Source organism: Mustela lutreola, chromosome 6 (assembly GCF_030435805.1).
Source record: "Mustela lutreola isolate mMusLut2 chromosome 6, mMusLut2.pri, whole genome shotgun sequence".
Lineage (NCBI taxonomy): Eukaryota > Metazoa > Chordata > Mammalia > Carnivora > Mustelidae > Mustela > Mustela lutreola.
The window spans coordinates 15,212,542-15,237,852 of record NC_081295.1 but is presented as its reverse complement, the minus strand read 5'-3'; the positions used below and the strand labels follow the sequence as shown (position 1 = coordinate 15,237,852).

At 47.6% G+C, this 25,311-nt stretch overlaps 1 protein-coding gene across 4 annotated transcripts; it reads right to left on the bottom strand.

Annotated features, from left to right (window-relative positions):
* Nucleotides 1-150: 150 nt before the first annotated feature.
* ZBTB2 (zinc finger and BTB domain containing 2) lies at nucleotides 151-24,100 on the bottom strand. Of its 4 annotated transcripts, XM_059176774.1 has the most exons (4): nucleotides 23,976-24,100; nucleotides 11,669-11,760; nucleotides 8,517-8,701; nucleotides 151-2,974 (listed from the first exon to the last, which is right to left on the bottom strand). In XM_059176774.1, the coding sequence occupies exons 3-4, from the start codon at nucleotides 8,687-8,689 to the stop codon at nucleotides 1,603-1,605; spliced, it is 1,545 nt and encodes a 514-aa protein (XP_059032757.1). In that variant the 5' UTR covers nucleotides 8,690-8,701; nucleotides 11,669-11,760; nucleotides 23,976-24,100; the 3' UTR covers nucleotides 151-1,602. The 4 variants fall into 4 exon arrangements, with proteins under 4 accessions (XP_059032757.1, XP_059032755.1, XP_059032756.1 ...); XM_059176772.1 differs by lacking the exon at nucleotides 11,669-11,760; XM_059176773.1 differs by lacking the exons at nucleotides 11,669-11,760; nucleotides 23,976-24,100 and adding an exon at nucleotides 23,440-23,558.
* Nucleotides 24,101-25,311: the final 1,211 nt, after the last annotated feature.

The following is a 25,311-nucleotide window of genomic DNA, read 5'->3' as shown; positions in this document are numbered from 1 at the left end:
TTATAGATGTAGAAAATGCCACTCAAGTGATGGGGCCTGCCCGAAGTTCTGCAGACAGAAAGGAGGTGCCACAAGGAGATGCCTCCTTGGGCCACGCCCCCCTCCCTGCATCTCTTTAGGTAGACAAAGTAATACACAGATAGAATAAAATACCCATTTAATTAAATGTTTATTCAATGAAAGTATGTATAAAAACTTACAAATCTGAGAACTCAACTATACATGAAACAGGATGACGGGATATTCAGTTTTAAACATATACGTACAGCACAGCTATGAACTGTTCTTCCCTTTTCCCTTCGGTCCTTATTTCTGGCTCCTGTTCTGTCCTGTCAGACCCATTCTGTTATTGGCCCAAGGAAAGATTAATGGACACATTTTACTGCTTTCAGGCCAGTGGAGGAAATTTCAGGTATTTAAAGGACAGAGAAAAAAAATGTGGAGATGAAACAACAAAATCGAGTTTTTTCCCCCCAAACAGCAATTAGGTTTTTTTGTCCTGATTTTTCTTTGCCATTTTTTGATGCTTCAATGAATGTTGCCAGTAAAGTATTAGCATTAACGTTTAAAGTCATTAAAGTTACTACATGCTTTGCCCACAGCCTTGCCTCTGAGATGCACTTTCCTGCATACATACACTGATTTAAAGCAGCTGGTCGGTGCCAAAACAAATTTACCACCGGCAGCTGCTGGAATGGCATGTCGTTTTCTATTCAGAAAGACAATCTACAGAATAACAGTACTCGCAAGTCTGATTTTTAAAACAACCAACAGATTTATCAGAAACTAAAACAGAGAATTTTTTTCTCGTTCAACTTTGAAAGAAGCCAGCAATTGGATAAGGCATGTGCGTTAATACACCTGTTTATCACAAATATCCACACATTTTCTCTTACAAACACACAAACTCACAGCTTTGTCATGTTTTATCCAAAAATTAAGATTGCCATCACATTATTACTTTTTCTCTTTTGTGTTTTGTTCAAGTAGATTTCCTAACGAATGATTTTTCTTGACTGGACATAATCTCGAAGGACGCATTCTGAAATAAGACACCTGGAGGATAAATACTAAGAACATTTACTTGGGTTTAAAGTTTCCCCACACCTTCTAGATTTTTGCATAGTACAGAGCCCAGCGGAATCTCTAAGAAGCATGCTGTATTTTCTGCCGTTTTCCGAGAAGGAAGACTTATTACCCAGGGAAAGTCATAATTTGAGTTTACCAAATTGCATTCTAGTTGTTTTGTTTTGTTGTATACCCTTCATTAGTTGCAAGTCTGCTTTTAAATAATCTAAAACGTCTCAAAATCTATTTTGAGTTTATAAGTACTACTGCCCATTATCTCTCCAATATCCCCTGACTCGAAGTAAATATGTTCCAGGTTTATAATGCACAAAGCCTCTGCGGAGGAAGGGCTGGGGACAGGGTGGCGGTGGGGAGGACGGAAGGACCGGGGACCTGTTGGAATCATGCCACGGAGAACTACAGTTCTGAATGGGGAGGTGGGGTGGGGGGTGGGGGCAAGGGGGGCGGGAGAGGAGACCGTCTCTGTAAAAATGACAGTTAAAAAAAAAAAAAAAAAAAAAAGGTAAGTCACATTCAGTCTAACAACACTGTTTCCTGCTCCTTTTTGATGGAGGCTAACACTGGGTGGTCGGGTTCCGTGACTTCCGAGTCCGCGCTGCCCAGGAGAATGGACCGCCCCTCGTCCAGGGCGAAAACGTCCGAGTTCTGGTTCTGGCACGAGTGTTTCACCACCTCATTGGGAGTCGAGAAGGTTTTGTCGCACAAGTTGCACTTGTAGGGTTTGTTGGTCTGCACCAGCATGTTGTCCATCTGACTGCCCTCCTCGAACGTGCAGAGCTCCAGAGTCTGCTTGTCCACCATGGTGTAGGTGTCCATGCTCTGGTTGAGGCACACGTGCCGCGCCGCCTGGTTGGCCCTGCAGAAGCTCTTGTCGCAGGTGCTGCACTTGAAGGGCTTGCCGGTGTGTATGTACATGTGCTCCCTCCAGTGGCTCTTCTGGATGAACTTGCGGCCGCAGATGGTGCACTCGTACTTGCGCCGCTTCACCTCGCGCTCCTGGTCCGCCTGCTCCAGGTTGTCGATGTCCGCGATGTCCGAGGGCGGCGGCGTCTCCGAGTGCGGCTGCCCGTCGATGATGGGCGAGTCGGAGATGTGCTGCAGCTCGCTGTCGCTGATCATCCCGGCCTCGGGCACCTCCATGGCGTCCTTCCCCAGGTCCGGGGCGTTGCTGCAGAGAGACAGGGGCCCCCGGCTGTCGCCGGGCTGGCCGGACGTGAACGGCACGCCCGTGTGGATCTGGAGGTGCTCCCGCAGGCTGCTGCGCAGCGTGAAGCGCCGGCCGCACAGGTGGCAGGCGTAGTACTTGGGGAAGCTCCCGTTCCTCTTCATGATGCTCGGCTTCACGTGGGCGATGGTGAGGGCCGCCGGCTGTTCGTCCGAGGACGAGGCCTCCAGGTTGGTCTCCTCCCCGGGGGGCGGGGGAGGCACGGGCGTGGAAACGAGTTCCGGGGACAGCGAGGTCTGCAGCGGGTCCGAGGGAGTCAGGTGCGTCCGAGTCACCGGGGCCAGGTTGGAAGGCAGCTGGGACAGCTGGGCGGCCTCCGGCGCCTGCTCCTGGCTCACCCGGGACGGCTGCGGCCGCGCTTCCCGCCCCAGCTTCTCGGGGGCAGAGGCGATCTTGGTGGCTTGTCGCAACTGGTGGTCTGCGATCTGAATGCCGTACAGGGAAGAAGCGAGCGGGAAAACTTGGTCGGGGTGAGAAAAGGCGCCCTGGCTGGCCAGGCTGGCTTCCTGGATCAGCGGGTAGGCGTGCAGAAACTTGATCCCCTGTTCCAGTCGAACGGGATCGATGAGCTGGGGTGCCATCTTGCCGGTGTACATCAGATGTAAGAGATAGCTGAAGATATCCGGCTGGATGTCGGTCGGTTTCAAACGGACACACTCACTGCAAGAGACAGGGACAAGTCTGTAAGTGTCAGCCCAGGTCTCCAGGGAGAACATGATCTCTGGAGAAAAAAGGGGGCAACTTTTAAAGGCAAATGAAACCAGAGCATTTCCCCTTTCTTAGGGTTAGTGTTTCATGAACAGGAATACTCAGGGGAGATAACTGGAACCCATGTAATTTCATGGTGTTAAGAACAGACAGAGACAATAAATGTATTTGCAAGGATGAGAAGGAAAAAGTTCACGTTAAGCAAATATGGTATCTTAACTCCTAGATTCTTGAAGCAGTTTTTTTTTTCTCCTCAGAGTCTACATGAACTTCTATCACATTGTATTTTTAGACAGAACTCTGAGAGTTCTATATAAAAAAACTTTTGTGTTTTGTGCAGAGGATCTATTGCTTCTCCATCTGAAAGTGGCCTGTGACCTGGAAATGGTTAAGAGCCGCTGACCTGGCAGAGCTTTGGCTAAAAGTCTATGATTTTCTATTGATCCAATGCCATCCAGAGCTCAGCAGGAGATCTTTTAAGGCAAATCAAACAATCTACCTGGTGAGAAAGTTTCTTCATTTGTAAAATGACACGGGGGAGCTGGGCTAGTATGAACAAGCGCTAGGAGCCACACGACAAAAGTGAGAGAAAAATAAAACCTAATTCTGTTGGTGCTCTAAACTCTCTGATCTGCACCCCCCGCCCCAGGAAGGTATGTGGGAGCATTCTAGCTCTAATGGGGTCAGATCACCTTCCCAGTATTGCTAGACTGCAGTAAAAAGCGGTTCCAGGACAACTCCCTTACTTACCAAATGTAAATACCACCACCACCAGAAGTAGCCCCGGCCTTTACAGGCATTATCTCATTAAACTCCATTCATTCTCATTTTCCAGCTAAGGGATTGAGGCTCAAAGAGATTCATGCCTTGCTCAATATCAGAGTTCGAAGAGGGATTTAAATCTCGGTCTCAATCCAAACCCATGACACCAAAATTGTTTAGAGCATGAAAACAATCCTGTGTAGTGGTTCAGGCAGAGGGGACTCTTCCTATCTGACAGATCTGGAAACTGAGAACCCAAAAAGTTAAGTGATTTATCTGAGGTCCCTAAAGCAGCTAGTGTTTGCCTCATTCAAGAAACATCATTCTGATCAAGCAGCTTTAATCAAGAAGTCCCAAAAAACTCTTCCTAAACCATCACTAATGACAGCAATTCTAATGCATTAAAAGCAATGACTGTATCTATAAAGTATGAGGTGTGTGCTGTATGTCCCCTGAGTGAATATATTCTAGAGACAATGCATTTTCAATTTCAAGGACAGCTTCTTTGAATGCCTTTAGAATGTATAATCATTTTTAAAAATGGAGGAGTTATTTAATCAGGTTCTTACAATGTATAATCATTTTTGATTATACCACTTCTTACTCTTGTAACTCTTTTTGTCTCCTTTAGCTGTTTATCTTATCAATATATGTTTTTCAACATGCTAAAAAAAGTCACAGTATACCTGCTCTTCCAAATTTAACATTTTATTCTATTTTTAAAAGGAGTGATTTAATAGCAATTTGTGACAGACCAGATTTGAGGAATTCCTGTCTTGCTATCAATACGTGTATATTTCAAGATGACTGCATACAAGTAATCATGTGAAAAGTGTCTGCCTACAAAGTATGGAAGTCAAAGAATAAAGATTATGCATAGAAACTAGCAGCACTTTGATGGCAGAACGAAGAGAGTTTCTGTGACTCTTTTTTTAAAAAGATAGATCACTCAGTTTCCTTTGGAGTCTTTTTATAGGTGGTCCTCCTTTCGAGCACAGGGTGAGTGCCGACAATACTGTGTGTACACTAGAATACATTTCAGGGGCTCTAGGGAAGTTCAATATTCAAAACAAAGCTTCAGGGATCATGTGTGGGGAAGAATACTTTAATCAGGTAAACAGCCACCTCCAAAACAGAGAACTGGGAAACCACAGGCCTTCGGAGATGCAAAGTACTCCCAGGAGTTCACAGGGCACCTTTGTTCTGCTGGAAGGGTATGTTCCTCCAGGCAAAAGAGAAAGCAAGCCCCCCTCTGCCTCCCAGAAAGAGAAGAGAGGGGTCTAAGTCCCAAGGAGGAATATGTTTTTTAGCATCTGTGATCGGTAAGTACCAAGTGGGGTCCCTTTCTATACAAGTTTTGTTGTCAGTTTTATGGTTTTCCCTTATTGTTACTACATAGGTTGTCCTCTGTCTACTGTCAGTGATGGGTGGTTACTGAGCAGAGCTCAGGTTTTAAGGAACTGTGTGCAATCTCTGAAGGCAAAGAATAAACGGGGCTGGGAGACCCTGCCAGGCTGGAGGGAGAAGGAATCCGAAGGGACCCCCGGGGCTGGAGAGAAACCACCCCGGAGAGGGAGGCCTCTGGGATTCAATGCCAGTGCCTAGGGCCCTGGGAGGTTCCCAGAGACCAATGATCTTGATTTCTCGACTTTATTTTTTTTTTTCCTTAAAGCAGAAGAACACATGCACACATATACACATAGAAACACTTGAAAAAAAAAAGTTATTTAAAAAAGTTCCTTAGGTCACATTCTAGCAATTTCCATCCTTAACTGCTCCCCTCCCAGCTAGACCCCTCTGCTCGCTACGGGCCAGACTTTGGTCATTTCCAAGTCCTTCTGGAAGGACACAGCTCCCCGCAAGATAATTACACCTACATGGTTTGGTCTGTAGGTGTCTGCTTGAGACACTTTTACAGGAAAAATAAGGTTTTAGCACAGCCACAAGCCCTTTGTGCAAACTTCCACAGGAATTTGCATTTTTAATCTTTCCTTCACTGGAATCTCAAAGGAAAAAAGGGTCTTAAAGAACCTTAGAAATAATTCATTTTACATAATGTTCTACCTCGCTCAGGAGGTTGTGCTTAGTCAGACCTGCCTCTCTGCAGTCTGGGGAACTCGGTGTTTGCAGTCCTGTGAGATTCACAACCCAGTCACTTCCAGGGCTGCACACCAGACAGAGACATCTAGTGGCACTACAGACAACAGAACACTCTTAAACCAAGTGTGAAAAACCTGTATTCTCAGTCCACCTTCTGGGTAATCAGGGGGCAGCTCACAGCACCTGACAAAGAAGGCCCTGGTTTGAAAGGCTGCCTCGGGCCTTTGTTCTCTGTTTGCTTGGTCTCAAAGAGAAAAGAACACTGGGGACTCCGGTCTACACAGATACCACATTTCCTTTTTTACAAAGGCATTTAAACTGCTCTCCACTTAAGTTTCTTCCATCTATTTAAAATTCATTAAACTGGGGCGCCTGGGTGGCTCAGTGGGTTAAGCCTCTGCCTTTGGCTCAGGTCAAGATCGCAGGATCCTGGGATTGAGCCCCACATCATTGGGCTCTCTGCTCAGCAGGGAGCCTGCTTCCGCCCGTCCTCTCTCTGCCTACTTGTGATCTCTGTCAAATAAATAAATAGATCTTAAAACTCATTAAACTGTTTTTTTTTTTTACTCCTCAAAATGAAAATCTTTCCCCCTCAAGACAAGTTAACTCATTGTGTTGAAACTTCTACGCAAGTCTCCGACGATGAGGTAAAAGGGAACGTCCTTAGTGTTGCAGGACAAAGCAACCTCTGCTCCCCATCATAAATCCCTCTTCTTCACCCATTCTACTCCTCCAGACACTTATCTGGTGGCCATTATGGACGAATACCCAAACTATACACGGGGCATCCACAAAGCTTGGTCAAACCTGGTCTCTGCCCTCAGGAAACTTACAAATGAAGGGGCTGGGGGGAGAGAGAAGTCCACCGAGAACAATACAAGGAAAATGTGCTGATCTTGTAAAGGGGCAGAAAGTGCTGTGAAATGTGAGAGAGGAAGAGCCGGCTATGGATCACTGTGGGGAGGGGTCGCAGAAGAGGTGAGGGGCAGCCGGGCTCGGGGACTGGGCATGATGGCCAAGCAGGGTGCCCAAGCAGGCTGCAGCCTTCGGGCCTTGAAAGAGAAGCAGGAGGAATCCGTGTGCTGTTTTGATGTGTAACGGACGACCTCGAGGTTTCTGATCCAAGCAGGACACTCTGGACTAGGTTTCTTTTTTTTTTTTTTTTTTAGATTTTATTTATTTATTTGACAGAGAGAGATGACAAGCAGGCAGAGAGGCAGGCAGAGAGAGAGAGGAGGAAGCAGGCTCCCTGCTGAGCAGAGAGCCTGATTTGGGGCTCGATCCCAGGACCCTGGGATCATGACCCGAGCTGAAGACAGTGGCTTAACCCACTGAGCCACCCAGGCGTCCCTGGACTAGGTTTCTGATCAAAGGTGCTCGCTCGCTCTTCAGGAATATTCGTCTGACAGGAGTGATTAGGAAGGGGAAGGAAAGGGCTAATGCAAAAGGGACTGAGAGGGAAATGTGACTGGGGGCGGGACCAAGAAAATGGGGTTCTAGAGCGATTTTAAGTGCGGTTTACTTGGAGATAAATAGGGAAGGACCTGGGAAGGTCTAACTCAGCTTCAGACACGCTGATACTCCATTCGACCCCTTGAGCAGCAGCCTCGCAGCCTTGGGAAGCAGAGTTCTGGACGCAGAGAAAGGTCAAGGCCAGAGTTGTAAACTTGTGGCTTCCACTGGAGGCCAAATCCAGAAGAAACAAGCTCCTCAGGAGAGCGCACAGGGAAAGAAGCATGGAGAGCTCCAGACTAAAACTCAGCAGGACTCTCAGAAGGCTCCTGCCCAGAGGGCAGGAAAACAGGGAACGTTCTGCATTATCAAAGTGCGGCTGATGCAGTGCGGCCAAGGACAAGGAAGCCAGAGGCTGAGAAGAGCCGCGGTTTTGATGATGAAGAGGTGACCTTAGAGAAATGATTTCGGTGGAGATGGAGCACAGACCACAGTGTCCCCAGAGAGGAGAGGTTAAGGGGGTAGTGGGGAGCACCAGCAAGGCTGTGACTCACCCTCTGAACACCTTCACCGTGAGATAAAGGAGAAGGTGCCCCACAGCACAGCCAAGGTACCCGGGATGTTGATCCTGCAGCGGCTCGGATACGGGGGCAGTGCACAGAGAAAAGGATAGAACAGAGAGTAAGAGGGCGGATCTGTAGCCTGAGAGTTGGAGGAAGCCCACTTTTCCTTAGAGGGTCCTTTTCTCCAAGATGGGAGAGATGGGAAGGAAAGATCAAACAAAGATGCTGAGACTGAGATGTGTTAAGAGAGAAAAGAAGGGAACTGGGGAATTCATGCCCTGAAGCTTCTCATTAGACTGGCAGATAAGGATAAAAATAGGGAAAGGAGTGGGGGCAGCCGGGGCCCAGGGCTGGAGGAGTGGGAGCGAGGGAATCAGGCTGCCACTGCCCATCCTGGGGGTCGGGCTCAGCTACCCAGGGTACTGGGCGTGGAGGGGCTGCCGGGGGGCTCCAAGGTCCATGGAAGTGTGAGTAACCAAGGGGCCCAGGGGCCTAGGATTCCAGGGAGAGGAGGTGAGCCCCATGGTCTGGATGGGCTAAGAGCAGGTGCAGAGGGGAAGAGGGCCATGAAGTTCAGCGTCTACAGTCATTAGATTATTATCAACCACGTTAGTTACCTGGTCTGATGGACAAACAACATCTTAAAGTAATTGGAGAATGAAGCAAGAACTGATTTGTGTGCCTTGAAGTACACATCGCCGATGGCAACCGTGCAGTCACACAGGAAACCAAACTCTCGCTGAGCGTTTAACTGTTGCAGAAGAATAAGTCCATGGTTGGCCAAATCCATTTTTTTTTAAATCTGCAAAGCAAACAATTTTTTTTTTTAAGAAAGGTGATTCACAAGTAAGTATGTGTCCGTTATAGTCACCAACAGTAATGACCACAGCTAAAAAGTCATGCTAACAACGTGACACCAGCTCGCTCATTTCACCTCCATGGCCGCCCTGGGAGTCAGCTGTCTTCACTCCCCTTTCACAGATGATGGCATTTACAGCAAGGTGGGAGATTACGTGGTCTGCCCAAGTTTACACAGACGTGCGTGGGGGGAGCCGAGCCGGGAAATGAACTCGGCTGTCTGCGCTCCAGACAGCAAATGTCCCCAGATCAGTTAGTCTTTTAGTTTACGACTCCAAATGCAAATTCTAAATGACCTGTCTACTAGAACTTGTCAAATCTTCCATAGAGATCAGTAAATTAAGGTGCTGGGCGGGGTGCAGGGGGGCGGGGAGGACACAGCAGAGTAGGGTGAAGATCTCACCAAACTGGGGCATTTTCCAGCTCCTGCCCTGGGGACAGGGCTGCCCCTGGCGGGGATAAAACAACCCGCCCGTTATTGCCCTGGACACCTGTGCTCGTGGAGGGGGAGTGGGATGGCGACCTCTTCCCTTTTTTGTGGATGAGGGATTGGGCTTTGAGAGGTGTAAATAAGTTTGCCCAGGCCATCAAGCTAGAAGCCAGGGGAACCAACATTTAAATCCCATTGTTCTGACTCCAAATTCTACGGTCTTCATGACCACTTCACCCTAGCAAAGCACTGGGTCTGAATCAGCTGCAGAGGAGCAGAGCTGCCTCTAAAGGAGGTAGCTCGGCACATCCATAGGCTGCTCCTTTCCCGCCAAGAGCATTTCTAACAGCCCGCTACACACAGATCAGCGTTAAACTTAACAGTAGACTCAGTGTTACCAAGAGCGAATGCCTTCTAAGATTGCGAACAAGGCAAGGATGCCCACTCTCATTACCGAACGTAGTACTGGAAGTTTGAGTTTGTGCAATAAAGCAAGAAAGGAAATAAAAGCCATACAGAGAGGAAAGAGAGAACCAAAGCTGTCCCTCTTGCCAGATGACATGGTTGTTACCTAGAAAATCCCAAGGAATCTACAAAAAAAAAAAAAAAAAAAAAAACCCCTCCTGGAACTAACAAGCGAGTCTGGCCATACCACGGGGAGGCTACAAGATAAACATGTGAAAGTTAACTATAATTCTGTATACTAAGTTTGAGCCTGCGGACACTGAAATTAGAAATATAACACCATTACAATCACTTAAAATGTTGAAATACATAGGTTGTCGATCTAACCAAACATGTATAGGGCGTGTATGCTGAAGAATCTGAAACACTGAAGAAAAAAAAATCAAAGAATATTTAAAGAAATGGAAAGATACACTGTATTTATGGTTAGGAAAATCCAACATAGCACAAACAAGTTTTTCCCAAGTCAGCATATAGGTTTGGCAAAATTCTTATCAAAATTCTTGCAAGGGCTTTTTGTTTTTGTTTTTGTAGACATAGATGAGAATATTCTGAAATGTATCATGGAAAGCCAAAGGAACTAGAAGAGCTAAAATAAGTTTTTTAAAGATTTTATTTATTTGACAGAGAGAGAGAGATCACAAGGAGGCAGAGAGGCAGACAGAGAGAGAGAGGAGGAAGCAGGCCCCCCGCTGAGCAGAGAGCCCGATGTGGGGCTCCATCCCAGAACCCTGAGATCATGACCTGAGCCGAAGGCAGAGGCTTCACCCACTGAGCCACTCAGGTGCCCCACTAAAATAGTTTCTAAAAAGAATATTAAAGTGGGACGAATCAGTCTAATTTCAAAATGCGTCGAACAGGTATAGCATTCATGAGACAGCAAGGTCCTGTTGAAGGGATAAACATACAGACTAGGAAACAGACTGAGAACCCAGCAGTAGAGCCACATAAATATGCACAACTGATGTGGACGAAGGCCCAAAAAGGGGAAAAAAATATAACTAGACAACAGGCAATGGACTAGAAGATAAATTTCACCACAGAGGCTATGCAGATGGTGAACAAAGACTTGAAAAGAGCTTCAGCCTCATTGGTGACTGGGGAAAAGCAAATTAAGACCACGGTGAGGTTTCATTATATATCCATCAAAATGGCCTAAGTAGAAAATAACGGCAACACCAGATGCTCGCAAGGACCAAGCTGGACCGCTCGAACTCGGCGGGGAGAAGGTGAAGTGCGCAGCCACTCTGGAAAAGTGGTTTCTTAAAAACTCAGTATGCAAGTGCCGTCCCACTCAGCAACAGAGCTCGTGGACACATCTGAGAGAACAGAAACCTACGTTCGTACTGAAACCTATGCGTGGACATCCACAGCAGCTTTACTCCTAATAGCCCAAAACTAGAAACAGCCCAGATGTCCTTCGGTGGGTGAACAGTGAAGCACGTGGTATGCCCACGCCCCAGGAAACCACGCAGCCAGTTAAGGACACATGAACTACTGCTACGTGTACAGAGCAAGGCGGGTGCTTCTACGGAGTGAAAAAAGCCAATCCCTAAAGGTCACACGCTCTATGATTCTATGGCTGTAACATTCTCGAAAATCAGAGGAACAGATTAGTGACGGGAGGCGAGGGGAGCAGGAGGGAAATGGGTTCGGCTACAGAAGGGCAACACGAGGGATCCTTCGGACAGGAATGTTCTGCAGCTCAACTGTATCAGCGTCAGCACCCTGGTTGTGATGTGGACTATAGTTTAGGGAGAAGGTTCCATCAGAGGAAACTCGGCAAAGGGCTTATGCGATGTCTCTCACTTCTTGCAATTACATGTGTGTCTGTAGTTATCTCAAAATAAAAAGTAAAAGGAAAAAAAGACAGCCCCACCACACATTAACTAATTAGCCAGATTTAAGAAGAAAGGGGTAATAACGATGACACTTAAGTGCAGAACTGGGAAAGCTACTGTGAAGGATGCATTATCAGTAAGCTTTAGAAACAAAACAGAACAAAACAAACCAGACCCGTGGCAGTTCTTACTCAGCTGGTACTGAACTCCCCACTCTCCTTCCTGTGCTAGGCATGATCTGGCAGATTCAGAATTAACAAGTGTGACCTAAAAGAAAAGAAGGAAATGGAATAATACTTTGAGAGACCAATCAGGTCACGGAGCAAGGATCAAGGATGTCCAGTGTCACGTTTTCTATCAAGAGCTGTCTCCAAGTAGGAAAGGCAGGCGGGTCCCCCAAGCTCGCAGCAGTCTGGGTACAGAGACCCGGACCGCAGGCTCATTGATATGTCCACATCCTTAGGATGGATCAGGACACTCGTTCCCCCAGGATTTTCGGTGCAGATCGGAGAAGTAAGAGCTCTCAGAGGAGGAAGGGGAGACAGAAACAAGGTGCAAGGTTCAGGATGAAAACACGAGTCGGTGCCTGCGTGCAGGGTAACGGGGATTACACAGAAACATCACTCTAACCTGACCGCCCCCATGATAGACCAGTAGAAGCCTGTTGGCTGGAAAGTGCAGCATACTTCCTTTTTCCATCTTATTAACCAGCGTTTTTCTACAAAGAAGCGTATCACCCCCTGAGAGCACCGTGCGTTGAGCTGCTGCTTTTCCTGCGCTTTGTCTCTGAGCCCGTTCCCCTTATGCCTAGGCGGCTCTGGCTCTCCCTTCCCTGACAGCAGCTTTGAGTATGAGAACACATGACTGTTCATTCCCTGATGATAATGACAAGAGTGGCTCTTACTGATGGAGTGTTTACCACTGACCATTCGTTTCTTTATTTAATTGCGCATGAACTTATCTGTGATATTGCTATGCAGATTTTATAAAGGAGGAAACAGGCTGAGAGGTCAGCTGGTCTGCCCCCCCAACCCAGCCCCCAGGATAGACTCGGTAGGCCTTAGAAGAGAGATTTAAGCAGGGTTGTCTGGTTTGTTGGTATGCGCTATGCAGGAGTGTGTTTAAAAATCAATCGAAACATTATTTTTATTGCTGCTTTTGAGCATACATACTTGTGATAAGACATTCGACTATCACAGACGCACAGTAGGGAGCTGTCCAGCCATCCTCCGCCCACCCCCCCAGTTTCTCCACACTCTGCCAGCACGGGGATGGGGGGGTGGGGGGTGGTAGTACCCCTTCTTAAAGAATCATTGCCAAATCCGTTCTCATTTTCTTACCTTCTGTGGATTTGGTGATGAGAGGAAGTATATTTTTATGTTTATCGATCATTTACATTTCCTCTTGTATCTCTTCATGAGCTCTGCTCAGTTTTCTATCAGGTTGTCTTTTTCTTATTGATCTGTAAAACCCCTGGTATATAATAAAAATGAGCCCTTTAAACATGTAAGTCGCCAACATTTCTTGTACTTTCTTTTGATTTTGTTTTAGAGATTTGTGACATACAGTTTTACGTTGTAATGTCATCAAACTTATCTATATTTTATAGGATTTTGAAGTTTTTGTTCTTACAGTGAAAATCTTGATACGGCAAGAGGTAGAGCTCCTTCTCATTCCACAAACAGCCCAAGGTGAGTATTTTTTTCAGCCCGTAAGAATGGAAAAAATGGAAAAATAATGAAAAAAAAAAAACAAAAAACAAAAAACAAAAAACCAAACCGTGAAATGTTTCTTTTTTAAAGGGGGTCTATCAGTTATTTTAGAATCTCGAGGGGCGCCTGGGTGGCTCAGTGGGTTAAGCCTCTGCCTTCGGATCAGATCATCTTCTCAGGGTCTTGGAATCGAGCCCCACATGGGCTCTCTGCTCAGCAGGAAGCCTGTCACCCCCCCCCCCCCGCCGCCGCCTCTCTGCCTATTTGCGATCTCTCTCTGTCAAATAAATAAATAAAATCTTAAAAAAAAAAAAAAATTAGAATCTCAATTTAGAGATTTCCCATTTGACCCAGAATAGGAAACATACTGAACAGGTCTTTCACACAGAGAGGCAAGAACCCATGTAGAGGAGTCTCAAGGATGTGGAAAAAGCCAAACGAGAGGAGGAATCATGGAAAGCACGAATCTTCTGTTCAAAATGTATACAGGGAAGACAAAACTTTGCATAGATAATTTTTTTTTAAAATCTCACTTTGGACACCCAGAAAAGCTTTCTGAGGAAGAAAAATCAGAACCAACTCAGACCCCCCCCCCTCAAGTCTGGCACATGTGAGTGAGTCTGGGAAAATGGGGTGGAGGGGTCCCCAGCCTGGGTTCCATGAGAAGGGCAGCTCGGGCAGTGCCGCCTGCCCCTGCCAGTCGACGGCACTCCCTTGTCCTAAACCTCCTTTTGTCATCACGGCCCCTTCAGAGCTGTTTCCACTCAGCCTGTGCTGCGCAGGCTGAGGCTGCAGCATCTTCATGGGGGGCTCTGCTTGAGGCCACCTCCGCTTGTGGAAATGGAAGTCCGCTCCTTGCTTCCCACCTCCCGTCCACGGCTCACACACGCACCGCTCCTGCCCTGTGCACCGAGACAGCTCAGCCAAGGTCATCGAGGACCTCTGCTCCCCAGCCCCCCAGACTGAGCCTACTCGACCTCTCTGCGGCACTTATACCCTTCCTCCTGCTCCATAAATACTGTCTCGGGCTCCGAGGCTGCTGTGCTCTGGTTTTCTCTCACCTCTGGCTGTTCTATTTTAATCTCCACCAAGGATTCCTCTTTTGCTGATGCTTCTTTGCCTTGACCACAGCCTAATTCTCCTTCTGTGGACTCTCTATGGGGATCCAGTCCACTCCCACTGGGCCATTCCAAATGACTCCTCAATTCAGAACAGGAAAAGCAATTCAAATCCCCTTTCCCCTCACCCCCATTTCCTCCAAAGGACACTAAAAGCCTCAAACCCCTTCTTTCCGTACCCCCTGCAGAGTGCACGGCACCGCCATCCATCTCTTGTGCAAGCCAGGAGTCTCAGTTCCCCCTTTCTTGGCCCCACTTCCCTCATTCTACAGTCGGTCACTCACGGCCCACCAACTTCAGCTTCTTATCCCACCGCCGAGCTCTGTCTCCCTACACATCTCTCCAGCTTCCGGCTCTAGCTCTTGAATCCATCCACACGGAATAGCCAGAAGGCTCTTTCCAAAGGGCAAATCTGATGTTACTATCCTGCTTAAAATCCTCCTGTGATTCCCTACTTCCTTTAGTGTGAAACCCAAAGTTTTCAGCACAGCTTACCAGTCCTCCATGGCCAACCCCTGCCTAACTGCACAACATGGTCTCGTGCTAATGGAAACTAATGGTCTCCAGACTTTTGGATTTTATAGGCCTACTAAAAACCAGCCAACCAACCTTGAAACTAGGGGTCCAAAAGGGTATCATTCTCTACTTTTCAAGAAAAGACATAAAATATTCACACACCCAGGGGCGCCTGGGTGGCTCAGTGGGTTAAGCTGCTGCCTTCGGCTCGGGTCATGATCTCAGGGTCCTGGGATCGAGCCCCGCATCGGGCTCTCTGCTCAGCGGGGAGCCTGCTTCCTCCTCTCTCTCTGCCTGCCTCTCTGCCTACTTGTGATGTCTCTCTGTCAAATAAATAAATAAAATCTTAAAAAAAAAAAATTCACACACCCAGTAGGGATGGGGGACTTCTAAGTGTACATGGGCAGGAAGAACATAAGGTCTGAACACCTTTCTAGAGGAAGGGCTGTTGGCAGTCTATTCAGTATATGGAAGAAAAATGTTCTAATGCAAAAAAAAGTACAACATAAAATTTTACTTTATGACATTAAGTTGTGCCTAATTGTTTCCTTGATATAAGATTATCATTTGATGACCTTCATGAAATGATCAAGTAAAACTTGTTCTGAAATGCAAGCATCACTAAAAGCCCAATTTCATCTTGAGTCTATGGATGGTAATGGGGACAAAATGATGTTATTTCACTCACTTTGGAAATGCCAGATGAGCTGAGCTAAGCTGAAGAAGGGCATCTTTCTTTATAACCAGAAGGTCCTGAAGCCCAGGCCATTCTTCGGCTCCCAGCCACCTGCAACACTTACTGCTCAGGGCCCGTTCTCTCCAGGCTGAGCCCAGCACCGGATCTCTACTCCCACGGTCTGGACTGGGGGCCTGTTTGAACGGGGCCTCAGAAACTCTACGCTAGACCTTCAAACATGCCACTTCCAGAGGGACCCACTACTTACTGCCTCCCCTGTCCCCTCAGTCCCCAACCCTACTTGTCCCCTGCAGAATTTCCCTGACCCTCAAGATTAGGAGGCCCTCCCTGCCTCTGGAACATCGGTGAACATTCTAGTCTACACGGTGTCTGCCTGATGCTTCCCGAAAACACATCACTGGGTCTGATATATCACTTATTACTTTATTTCACATACTAGCGTATTGTCTGGTGTTCAGTATTTGTTAAAAAAAAATTAAGAAACTCTAGATTCAGAGAGAAGAATGTTGAGTTCTTGGTCCCCGACTAGCTGGGTGATGTGGGATAAGAGCTGGATTTCTATTTATCTTAGATTAACCTAAAAAGTTCACAGCAATTTAAAGGGAGCTATTTTTGATTTTTAAATGTCATTTTGTGTTTCTTCATGCTAACAATTAAGTTCTGAACAGTGCTTTCTATTTTACGGTAACTCTTTACACTCATCATTTATTTTTTATTTTTATTTTTTTTAAAGATTTTATTTATTTATTTGTCAGAGAGAGAGCGAGCGAGAGCGAGCACAGGCAGACAGAGTGGAAGGCAGAGTCAGAGGGAGAAGCAGGCTCCCTGTGGAGCAAGGAGCCCGATGTGGGACTCGATCCCAGGACGCTGGGATCATGACCTGAGCCCAAGGCAGCTGCTTAACCAACTGAGCCACCCAGGCGTCCCTACACTCATCATTTAATCCTCAATAACACCACGGTGGATCATTTTGTCACTCTTCAGTATGAATTATGATATGAATAACCACAGCTTTAATAATAAATGACCCCTTATTATGTGCCAAGGACCAACCACCCTTTTTCCAGCAGAAATCTACTGGACTTAGGAAGTTAAGTGACTTGCCCACATGTAGTCCAGCTCTGAAGCTGCAGATCTGGGGAGCAGTCACACATCTGTCGAGCGCTTTCAGAGCTGCCAGGTATAGTGTTCACAGTGGCATGGAGAGTACAGAGTTCGAGGGTAGAATCAAAGAAGTACACAAATTTACAAAATTAAAATTTATCATGAAACTGGGGTCTAATTTTGGGGCTGGAGATCAGGGAAGGCTTTTGTGAGGAAATGCCAGTTAAGCAGGTATCTGGAGAGTAAGAAGAGTCAAGTGGGCAAAGATGGGAGTGTTCCAGGCGGAGGGGAGGCATCTGCAAAGGCCCTGAGACAGGAGGGAGTAAGATGCAGCTGAGGAACTGGGACAAGGTCCCTCTGACTGAAGGTCAAAGAGCCGGCAGCGGAGGAGGTGAGGCGAAGTTGGAGACTCAGGTCTTCTTAAGGGTTTTGGTCCGTATCTGAAAAGCAATGGGAGCCACCGAGGGGCTTTCGCAGGGTGAGCGATCCGATGGCTGCCCTGCAGAGTTAAACCAAATCGGACTGAGGAGTGAAGAGGCAGGTGAGACCTGCCGGAAGTGGTGAGAGGGGAGACGTTTCTGTGGTCTAGAAGAGGTGACAAAAGTAGGTGGTGGCGATGTGGATGGGATTCGAAACGTAGCTGGAAGATCAGAACTCAACAGAGCTGGCGGTGAATTGGATGGAGGAAGGCGGGGGAAACCGATGTCTTCAAGAGAACTCCTACTAGATTTCTCGCTTGTGTAACCAGAAAGATCATGGGGACTCCGGCCAGAAGAGAGAACACAGGCAAAGACCAGCTTTGTGAGGAAGACCATGAGGTTATGTTGGGAGGAGGTGGGACCGTGGAAACTTCTGAGTCAACCAAGTGGAGGTGTGCAGTGTGCACGGTGACTGTACTGGTCTGGAGTCCTGAGTCCCCGCCAGGATTTATGTCTGAGTCTTTGGAGAAGCTGGGTGCATCTGACTCCAACCTTGAATCACTACATGACAGTTCACAGAGGTCACAACTGCAAACAGGAGTCAAGTGAATTCTGGTCTAACGGGTGTAAATTTCACACGCTTTCCTCTGCACTACTTGGCTCCGGAGGTCAGTCCTCGGAGTTCCTAGTACTCCCAGTCACAGAAGGCTGCCATGAAATCGTGACAAGAAAATGAAGACCTACATAAAGCCCCCGATCATTTAAAACTGTACAAATAACTTAAAAAAAAAAAAAACTAACTAACTAAATTCAAAAAAATCATTTGTCTTTCTTAAATCAGAATGTGAGCAGAAAGGCACGGAGGGAAAAATAGAGATTGGGGGAGGGGAGGAGGCAATTCTCCTTTTTTTTTTTTTTTTTTTTTAAAGATTTTATTTATTTATTTGACAGAGAGAGATCCCAAGTAGGCAGAGAAGCAGGCAGAGAGAGAGGAAGCAGGCTCCCTGCTGAGCAGAGAGCCCGATGCGGGACTCGAACCCAGGACCCTGAGATCATGACCCGAGCCGAAGGCAGCGGCTTAACCCACTGAGCCACCCAGGCGCCCCAATTCTCCTTTTTTAAAGATTTTATTTTTAAGTAATCTCTACACCCAACATGGGGCTGGAACTCATAACCCTGAGAAACAAGAGTCACATGCTCTCTGGAATGAGCCAGCCAGGTGCCCTGAGGGAAGCAATTCTTAAAAGTGGGTTTTCATTGAATGCTTTCTTTATACATGTATATGTGTACAAAGTTGTTTTTTTTTTCTTTTTAACTTAAGCAAATTCAGAGACTGCGAGATACAAGTTGAAAACACGTCAAAAGCACTTTTCAGAGCTAAATATAAATGACCACTTGTGTAATTTAATGCTTCACCACTGTTTTCCACACTGATAAAGCGGTACTGCCTAGAGGTCAAGGGCTTTTGCCTCCAGCTGGCAGCCCAGGTGGCGCTGATACTTCTGTGCAAGTTACTTATCCTTTGGAGGTGCAGCTGAATGGGACAATATCATCATAGTATATTTTGACAACCCAATTTCCTCCTACCATTGTCAGTATAAGAAGAGACCGAAAACAGCTTTTGGGAATTGATGACTTTTTAAAGATAATAGCTCTCCTAAGATACTAAATACCACTTAGACTACCCATTTTGAGGGCACTAAAAGGGTCCTCTAAAGTCCTTAATTTTATTTAAGTGAAGCATAAATGAATACTGTAATGCACAGGACACATCAGTAACAGAAAAAGCACTACCCACAAGTAAGATTGATTCTTTCAAGTAGCTCAGACCACTTACCAGGATGAAAAAACTGCTTTTTCAATTAGTATTATTAATAATTAATATTTAGGGCCTATAAAGTAAACCTGAATGAGGCTGGCCATTTGAATTTTAATGTTTTTAAACTGTATCTCAAAGCTAGGAAATGTCTTAATCAGTTGTGGTGACAATTTGATGCATTGTTCCTAACATTAGTCAATCCTCTTCCATTGTGATTAGAAAAAGGTGGGACATATACTAATCAATAGCACGTATTTTGACTTTGAAAGCCACTGGATTTGTAAGAGATTGTCTTTTCAATTACAGGTTGCTGACGTTAACTTTGCAATTAGTTTTTAATTTCTAAGTGAAGGTCAGAAGGAGGCAGTTCCGGGACAGTTTGCATCAAGGAGAACCAAGTCAGAGGTTTATGGCTAATGGAGTTGATATTAAAGTGAGAATTCACTGCCTTCGGCTCGGGTCATGGTCTCAGGGTCCTGGGATCGAGTCCCGCATCGGGCTCTCTGCTCGGCGGGGAGCCTGCTTCCCTCTCTCTCTCTCTCTCTCTCTGCCTGCCTCTCCGTCTGCTTGTGATTTCTCTCTGTCGAATGGATAAGTAAATAAATCTTTAAAAAAAAAAAAAATAAAGTGAGAATTCTAAAGGCATTATGCTATAATCAACTTTAAGGAAACCTACATATGATCACATAGCAAAATTTAAAAACCTAATCTAATTTGCTATTTTTACAAATCTCTTTAACAGAAGACAATGGGATTCTGCATTTACTCTACTTCTCCATTTAGTTTGTTGTGATAACTGTTTTGGTTGAGTACTCAAGAAAATCCAACCTCACCCACAGATGTAGTTGGCAAAAGAAATATATTAATAGCTTTTCCAGGAAATTGTGGATATTTTTCTTTGATACTACACCAAAACCTGATAAGTCACAGTTTCTTGAAGGTTAGCAGTTTGATCTAAAAATACATAACGAATGAAAATTTTCCTACTCTCTTACAGTAAAATTCATTGCTCTAGCTTGCACTTTGAACGGATCTTTTACCCATGCATGGTTTTTGTGAACATCCCCCATGGGTCACTGGAAAATATCAGCTCAGTGAGTTATGCAGTGGATCTTTCCAACGTTGACACATTTTGTCAACAGCTAAAAAGTCCAACAACATCTTACCATTATTATAAAATTGTTTTGACTTTTTTTTTTTTAATTGTTTTGACTTTATGGAGCCCTGAGGGGGTCCTGGAGATTCAGAAGAGTGTGCAGACCACACTCAGACAACCCCAACCCCTGCTCAGAAGCACTGTGAGGCTCAGAGAATCTAAGAAGACCGGCGCGATGTGGAACACAACCACACATTGAAACCTTTCTCAGATGACTCTGAAGGTTCTTCTTTGCTTGCTGCAGAACTTAGGCAGGTGCACAATTTAAAGGAACTGAACCTCTTGCAAAGTAAAAAGGGCAATTTTACAAGTACTTAGATACCTAAAAATGCTTTATAAATTCCTATCTTTGGGGCGCCTGGGTGGCTCAGTGGGTTAAGCCGCTGCCTTCAGCTCGGGTCATGATCTCAGGGTCTTGGGATCAAGTCCCACATCGGGCTCTCTGCTCAGCAGGGAGCCTGCTTCCTCCTCTCTCTCTCTGCCTTCCTCTCTGCCTACTTGGGATCTCTCTCTGTCAAATAAATAAATAAATAAAATCTTTAAAAAAAAATAAATTCCTATCTTTGCACACTGAGCTTTCTTGAAGTGAGAAAGTCTTAGGATGCGTACCTCATTCATGGGAGCTGGGAATTATGGGTTTGAGCATAAATACAGCCTCTAACTTGGCCTTATAACATAGGAAAAAAATGGTCCTAAACTGTCTTGGACCGCCAACTTTAAGTATTCTGTGGCTACTGATTCCATCTCTTAATGGCATATTAGCGTTGTAAAACACTCTTATTTACTATTGACTCACAGTAGTATTTTAATTAAGTTTAATTTGGTAACAAAATTGTAATTCATATACTTGGGCACTCTCTGATGCTTAGAATGTTTACAATTTTTTTTTTTTCCTCAGGAAAATAAAAATTCTCAATTCCCTTTTGGGTTTTTAGAGTCCTGCTTTGCAACCGCAAGAGGTAGGAAAAGTGATAAATTCCCATTTCCGCCATGTGCATTCTGAAATTTATGGCAGTCTCCAGCAGACCAGCAAGCTCTTCTTTCACTGTGACAGGCTGGAACCACACCACTTGCTCAACGTTTCAACTTTAACTTCAGGGAAAAGTCAGTGGGACTAGAGATCAAGCACCAAGACAGTTAAGAAGAGAGGGTGGAAAAGCCTCCCAGCTCCAAAGCCATTCCTATGGCAATGCCACTTACGAGCCTTGAAGGCTTCCTTCACTTTCTACCCCCATGTCAGGGCTTCTCAAGCTGGGAACGCGTATCCGCGTACACTGGACATGCAGTGTTCACAAGGAGCATCTATCTTAGAGGATTAAGGTGAATACAATTTTATATTTTATATAATTTTTGTATTACAGAAGAGATCATCTTTGGGGACAGTGTAAAGTTCGTATTAATCATTATGATAAAGAAGAGAATGTCATCGTGGCAGCTTTTATTCTGTGCCTAAAAGGTGCCCCCTGTTTACTGTGCTGCTGGAGTATTTCAGTGGAAGTTTGCAGAGCACCATTTACTTACACCCTCTTTGAAAGAAGCTTTAAAACTGGCAAGTGGTTCGACTATCCACTACAACAAAGCTTCAAGGGTGATTTATTTGCCACCCTTCAAAGGATTCCTTCACTACTATTTGTGGCACTTACTACCCCTGGTATAAATTGTGCTTTGGGAATCTTACCATGGTATCAGTAAGAGGTCAATTCTTTGGCTAGAAAATAAACTTCTATAAACCACCAATTTATTAAGTGAGAAATGCCCAGCTTAAAGGAATATGGAACTTTTTCTTAATAATTACATTTTAACAGTTTGAAAACACCCTGGATATACACCAAGGTTATTTAGAATGCAAAATGAAATCTAGTTTTTTAACAGTTAATGTTGGTTTTTAATAAATCACAGAAATGAGCATTTAATGACGTCTTAGTTCTGATTTTCTTTTCAACTTCAGGCCTCTCCAACTAAAATGCTAATGCAGGGTTCCCTCCGGGTCTACGTGAAGATCCGTCCTAAAAAGGACAGGGCAACCCATTTAAGGGAACCCTGAGCACCCCTAAATTCTGTATGAGCCCGTAATTCTGACCTTTTTTATGCTTTATTTTACTGAAACAATAACCTATTAAAATGAATAGAATTGACACTTATACACTAAGTGAGCCCATTGTATTTGATGGAGAGCAAATAACACTGCAGCGATTGGGGGGGAGGGGGTTAATTCCCTAAGGCATCATTAGTTGAGCAGTTGCAAGTTCTTGCAGTAAATGGCCTAGCATTAACAATCTGCATTTCACCCTGCCCACTTTTTTGCCTGCTCAGCTACCCTTGCTTTCTTACCGCCCCCCTTTCACCACCAGAAAAGGTCCTTGCTTCCTAAGCACCTCTGTATCTTTGCAGCCTGTTTAAAAATCACTGGTTTCGGGCTTCTGTTACACCGGAAAAACGTCTCGGGTCCGGGAAACAGCCTCCGAGCCCCCAGCCTCCCCTTCTCCGAGCCCTCCGGGGTGGGAGGGCCGTGCGGGCTCGGGGCGCAGCACCGACGCCGGCCCACGCCCCAAGGCAAAGCAGCCAGAAACCACAGCGTAGCGCCGAGCTAACCTCGGCCTCAGCCGACGCTCACATCCGCAACGGAGCGGAAGCCGGAGGCTGCCGGCCCAGCGTACCCACACCCGCGGCCCGGGCCGCGGCGGTCCACCCGGGCGGCGCCCAGAGATGCCTACATCTGCCCGGACCGCAGGCGAGCGGCCCAACGGCCGCCCAGTCCTGCCTCGCCCCGCCCCGCCCCGCCCCGTCCCGGGGGGCGGGGGCCCGGCCGGGGGCGGGGCCGGCCAGACCGGCGGGGACCCGACGGGCCCCGCCGCCGCGCACCTCGGCCCCGCCCCCATCCCCGAGGGGCTGGGAGGAGGGGAGGGGAGGGGAAGGGAGGGGCGACGCACTCCGGCCGCGCCGCACGCTCTCCGCTTCCCTCAGTCCCGCGTGCGCGCGCGCGCTCGCCCCAAGTCCCGCGGAGTTTAACACAATGCCGACGCCTACGCCGTGCGCAACGCCCCGGCTGGCGCAACAGCTCCGGCGCCGGGGGCGGGGGGGTGGTCAGACAGGGCGAGGGGAAGAGCGCGCGCGAGAGCCGAAGACAGCGCGAGACCCGAGGAGGCCGGAAGCGCGCGTGCGCGCCCCCGCCCGCGAGCGGGGAGGCGGAGCCGCAGCAGTAGCGGCAGCAGCTGTAGGAGCCGCTGCAGCTGGGAGAAGCGCCAGAGAGGCCGGGCCTGCTCCGGTCGGACCGGATCCCTCCCCTCCCCCTCCCTCTCTGCTCCCCTCCCCCAAACCCACTTCCGCAGCTCGCGGCCTTGCCGCCGAAGAAGCAGCAGCGGCAGCAGCAGGAGGCGGCGGCGAGGCGTCGGAAGGATTACGCACCTGACGGGCCCGCCTCTCAGGGCTCCAGCGCGGGACGCTCACCGGCCGCCGCCGCTCGGGACGCGCTTCGCGGTGGCGGCGAGAAGGGAGGGACCGGCAACGGGGAACGGAACGCGAATCGCCCCCCTCCCCTTCCTCCCTCCCTCCCTCCGATCCGCCGCCCGCCCTCTCGGCTTCCGTCCCCTCCCCCTCCCGCAAAGCCCCGGATGGAGCCGCCGCCGACTCGCCGCCGCCTGGCTCCGGGGGATGGTTTTGTCAGGCGGCCAGAGCCCCGGCGCCAGGCGCAGCCGCCACCGCCCCCGCGGGGCGCCCCTGCCCTCGCTTCCCAGAACTGGGTCCCCGTGTGGTCCGGGCCCTCCGCCTGCCTTCACCCGGAGCCCCGGAACGGGGGTCATTCGTCGTCTTTGTTGCCACCGTTGGTGCCGGAACCGTTTGCGAGCTCCGGTGGCCCCCGCCCCCCCTCCGCCTTCCCGGAGCCCGGGTCGGGGGCGGCACGTGGGCACCGGCCCCGGGAGGTGGAGGCGTTGCGCGCTTACCTGTCGCCGGTGCTGCTGCGGCGGGGGGTGTGGAGGAGGCACCGCTGGGCAGCCTTGGCCGTGCTCTCCCCGCCGCCGCCGCCGCCTCTGCCTCTCGCTGCTGCTGCTGCTGCTGCTGCCGCCGCGGTCGGTGTCTCCGGCGCGGCGGCGGCGGCGGCGGCGGGGCTTTTCCTGTCCGGTTACGTTAAGGTCACATGACCGAGAGAGCGGAGCGACTAGTGCAAAGAGGCTGAGAGCGGCTCCCGCCGGGGGGGAGAGGCGGCGAGAGAGCAGTGGCGGCAAGAGCCCCCTCCGCCCCCCCAGCCGCCTCCCCTCCCCCCGCCCGCCTCCGCCTCCTGCTGCTCTGCCGCCGCCGCCGCCGCCGCCTGCAGCACTAACTACACTGCCGCTCCCACCCAGGCTCCGCTCTGCTCCAGCCAAACTTCTGCAAACCATGTGCAGCCGAGGCGAGGAAACTTCTCTCCACCTATTGGGGCTGGAGGCTTGAGTCACAAGCCCCATGTTTACATAAAGTGTTTAGGTAGGACAGTCCTGGAGATGCTCCGGGAAGGGATGCAGAACCGCTCGGATCCGTCTGCAAGTTTCTGCTTGACATCTCTTGGCCATTATCTTTGTCCCTTTATTTCCCGTGTGTTTTTAAGTTTTCATTTTAAGACTGGAAATGAGTGGACTTGAGAGCCAGGGAGAAACTTGTAAATCACTAATACCTTTCTGTCATCAGTGGAATTGGAAAAGTCATTCCGAAGTAGATATGTCAATTTGTGCTGTGTATAGAGGTACAAGTCCTTCCTTACAGACTAGTTGAATGTGATGACAGACGTTTGTTAGTATTGAACTTGATGCTTATTTCAGTAATTGTGGTTTAGTTTATGAGGCGTTGGTCCAAGAAAAAATCAGTTTGCAAAGCATGTTTGTTACTTAAGCACAATTTACTTTCCTGTTAAGTTTTGTTCTCTGAGGGACTGTTAGATTGGATTTAGAGTTGGCCATTCTGTTAAATTTGGAAGTCCAGAAACAGGTTCCATGGCGAGCAGGGGACTTGGATTCTCTGGTGGTCATTATTAACATTTGAAAGTTTATTTTTGTGTTGTTTCCATTTTGCTAGAATTTTATATCTTTGCAAGTACAACTTAATTTTTTGAGAACTGGGTTTAATGATTTTTGTATTTTACATAATTTAGGATTTTGGAGACTTAAAAAGAATGTGGCTTGATTATTAAGGAAATGGAGGTAGCAGGTTCCAGGATTCTCTTTGGTTTTAAAGTATGCAATTTAGTTATAATTTCCTTAGGTTGATGTTGAACTCATTCTGGTTTACAGGGCCAGACTTTAGCAC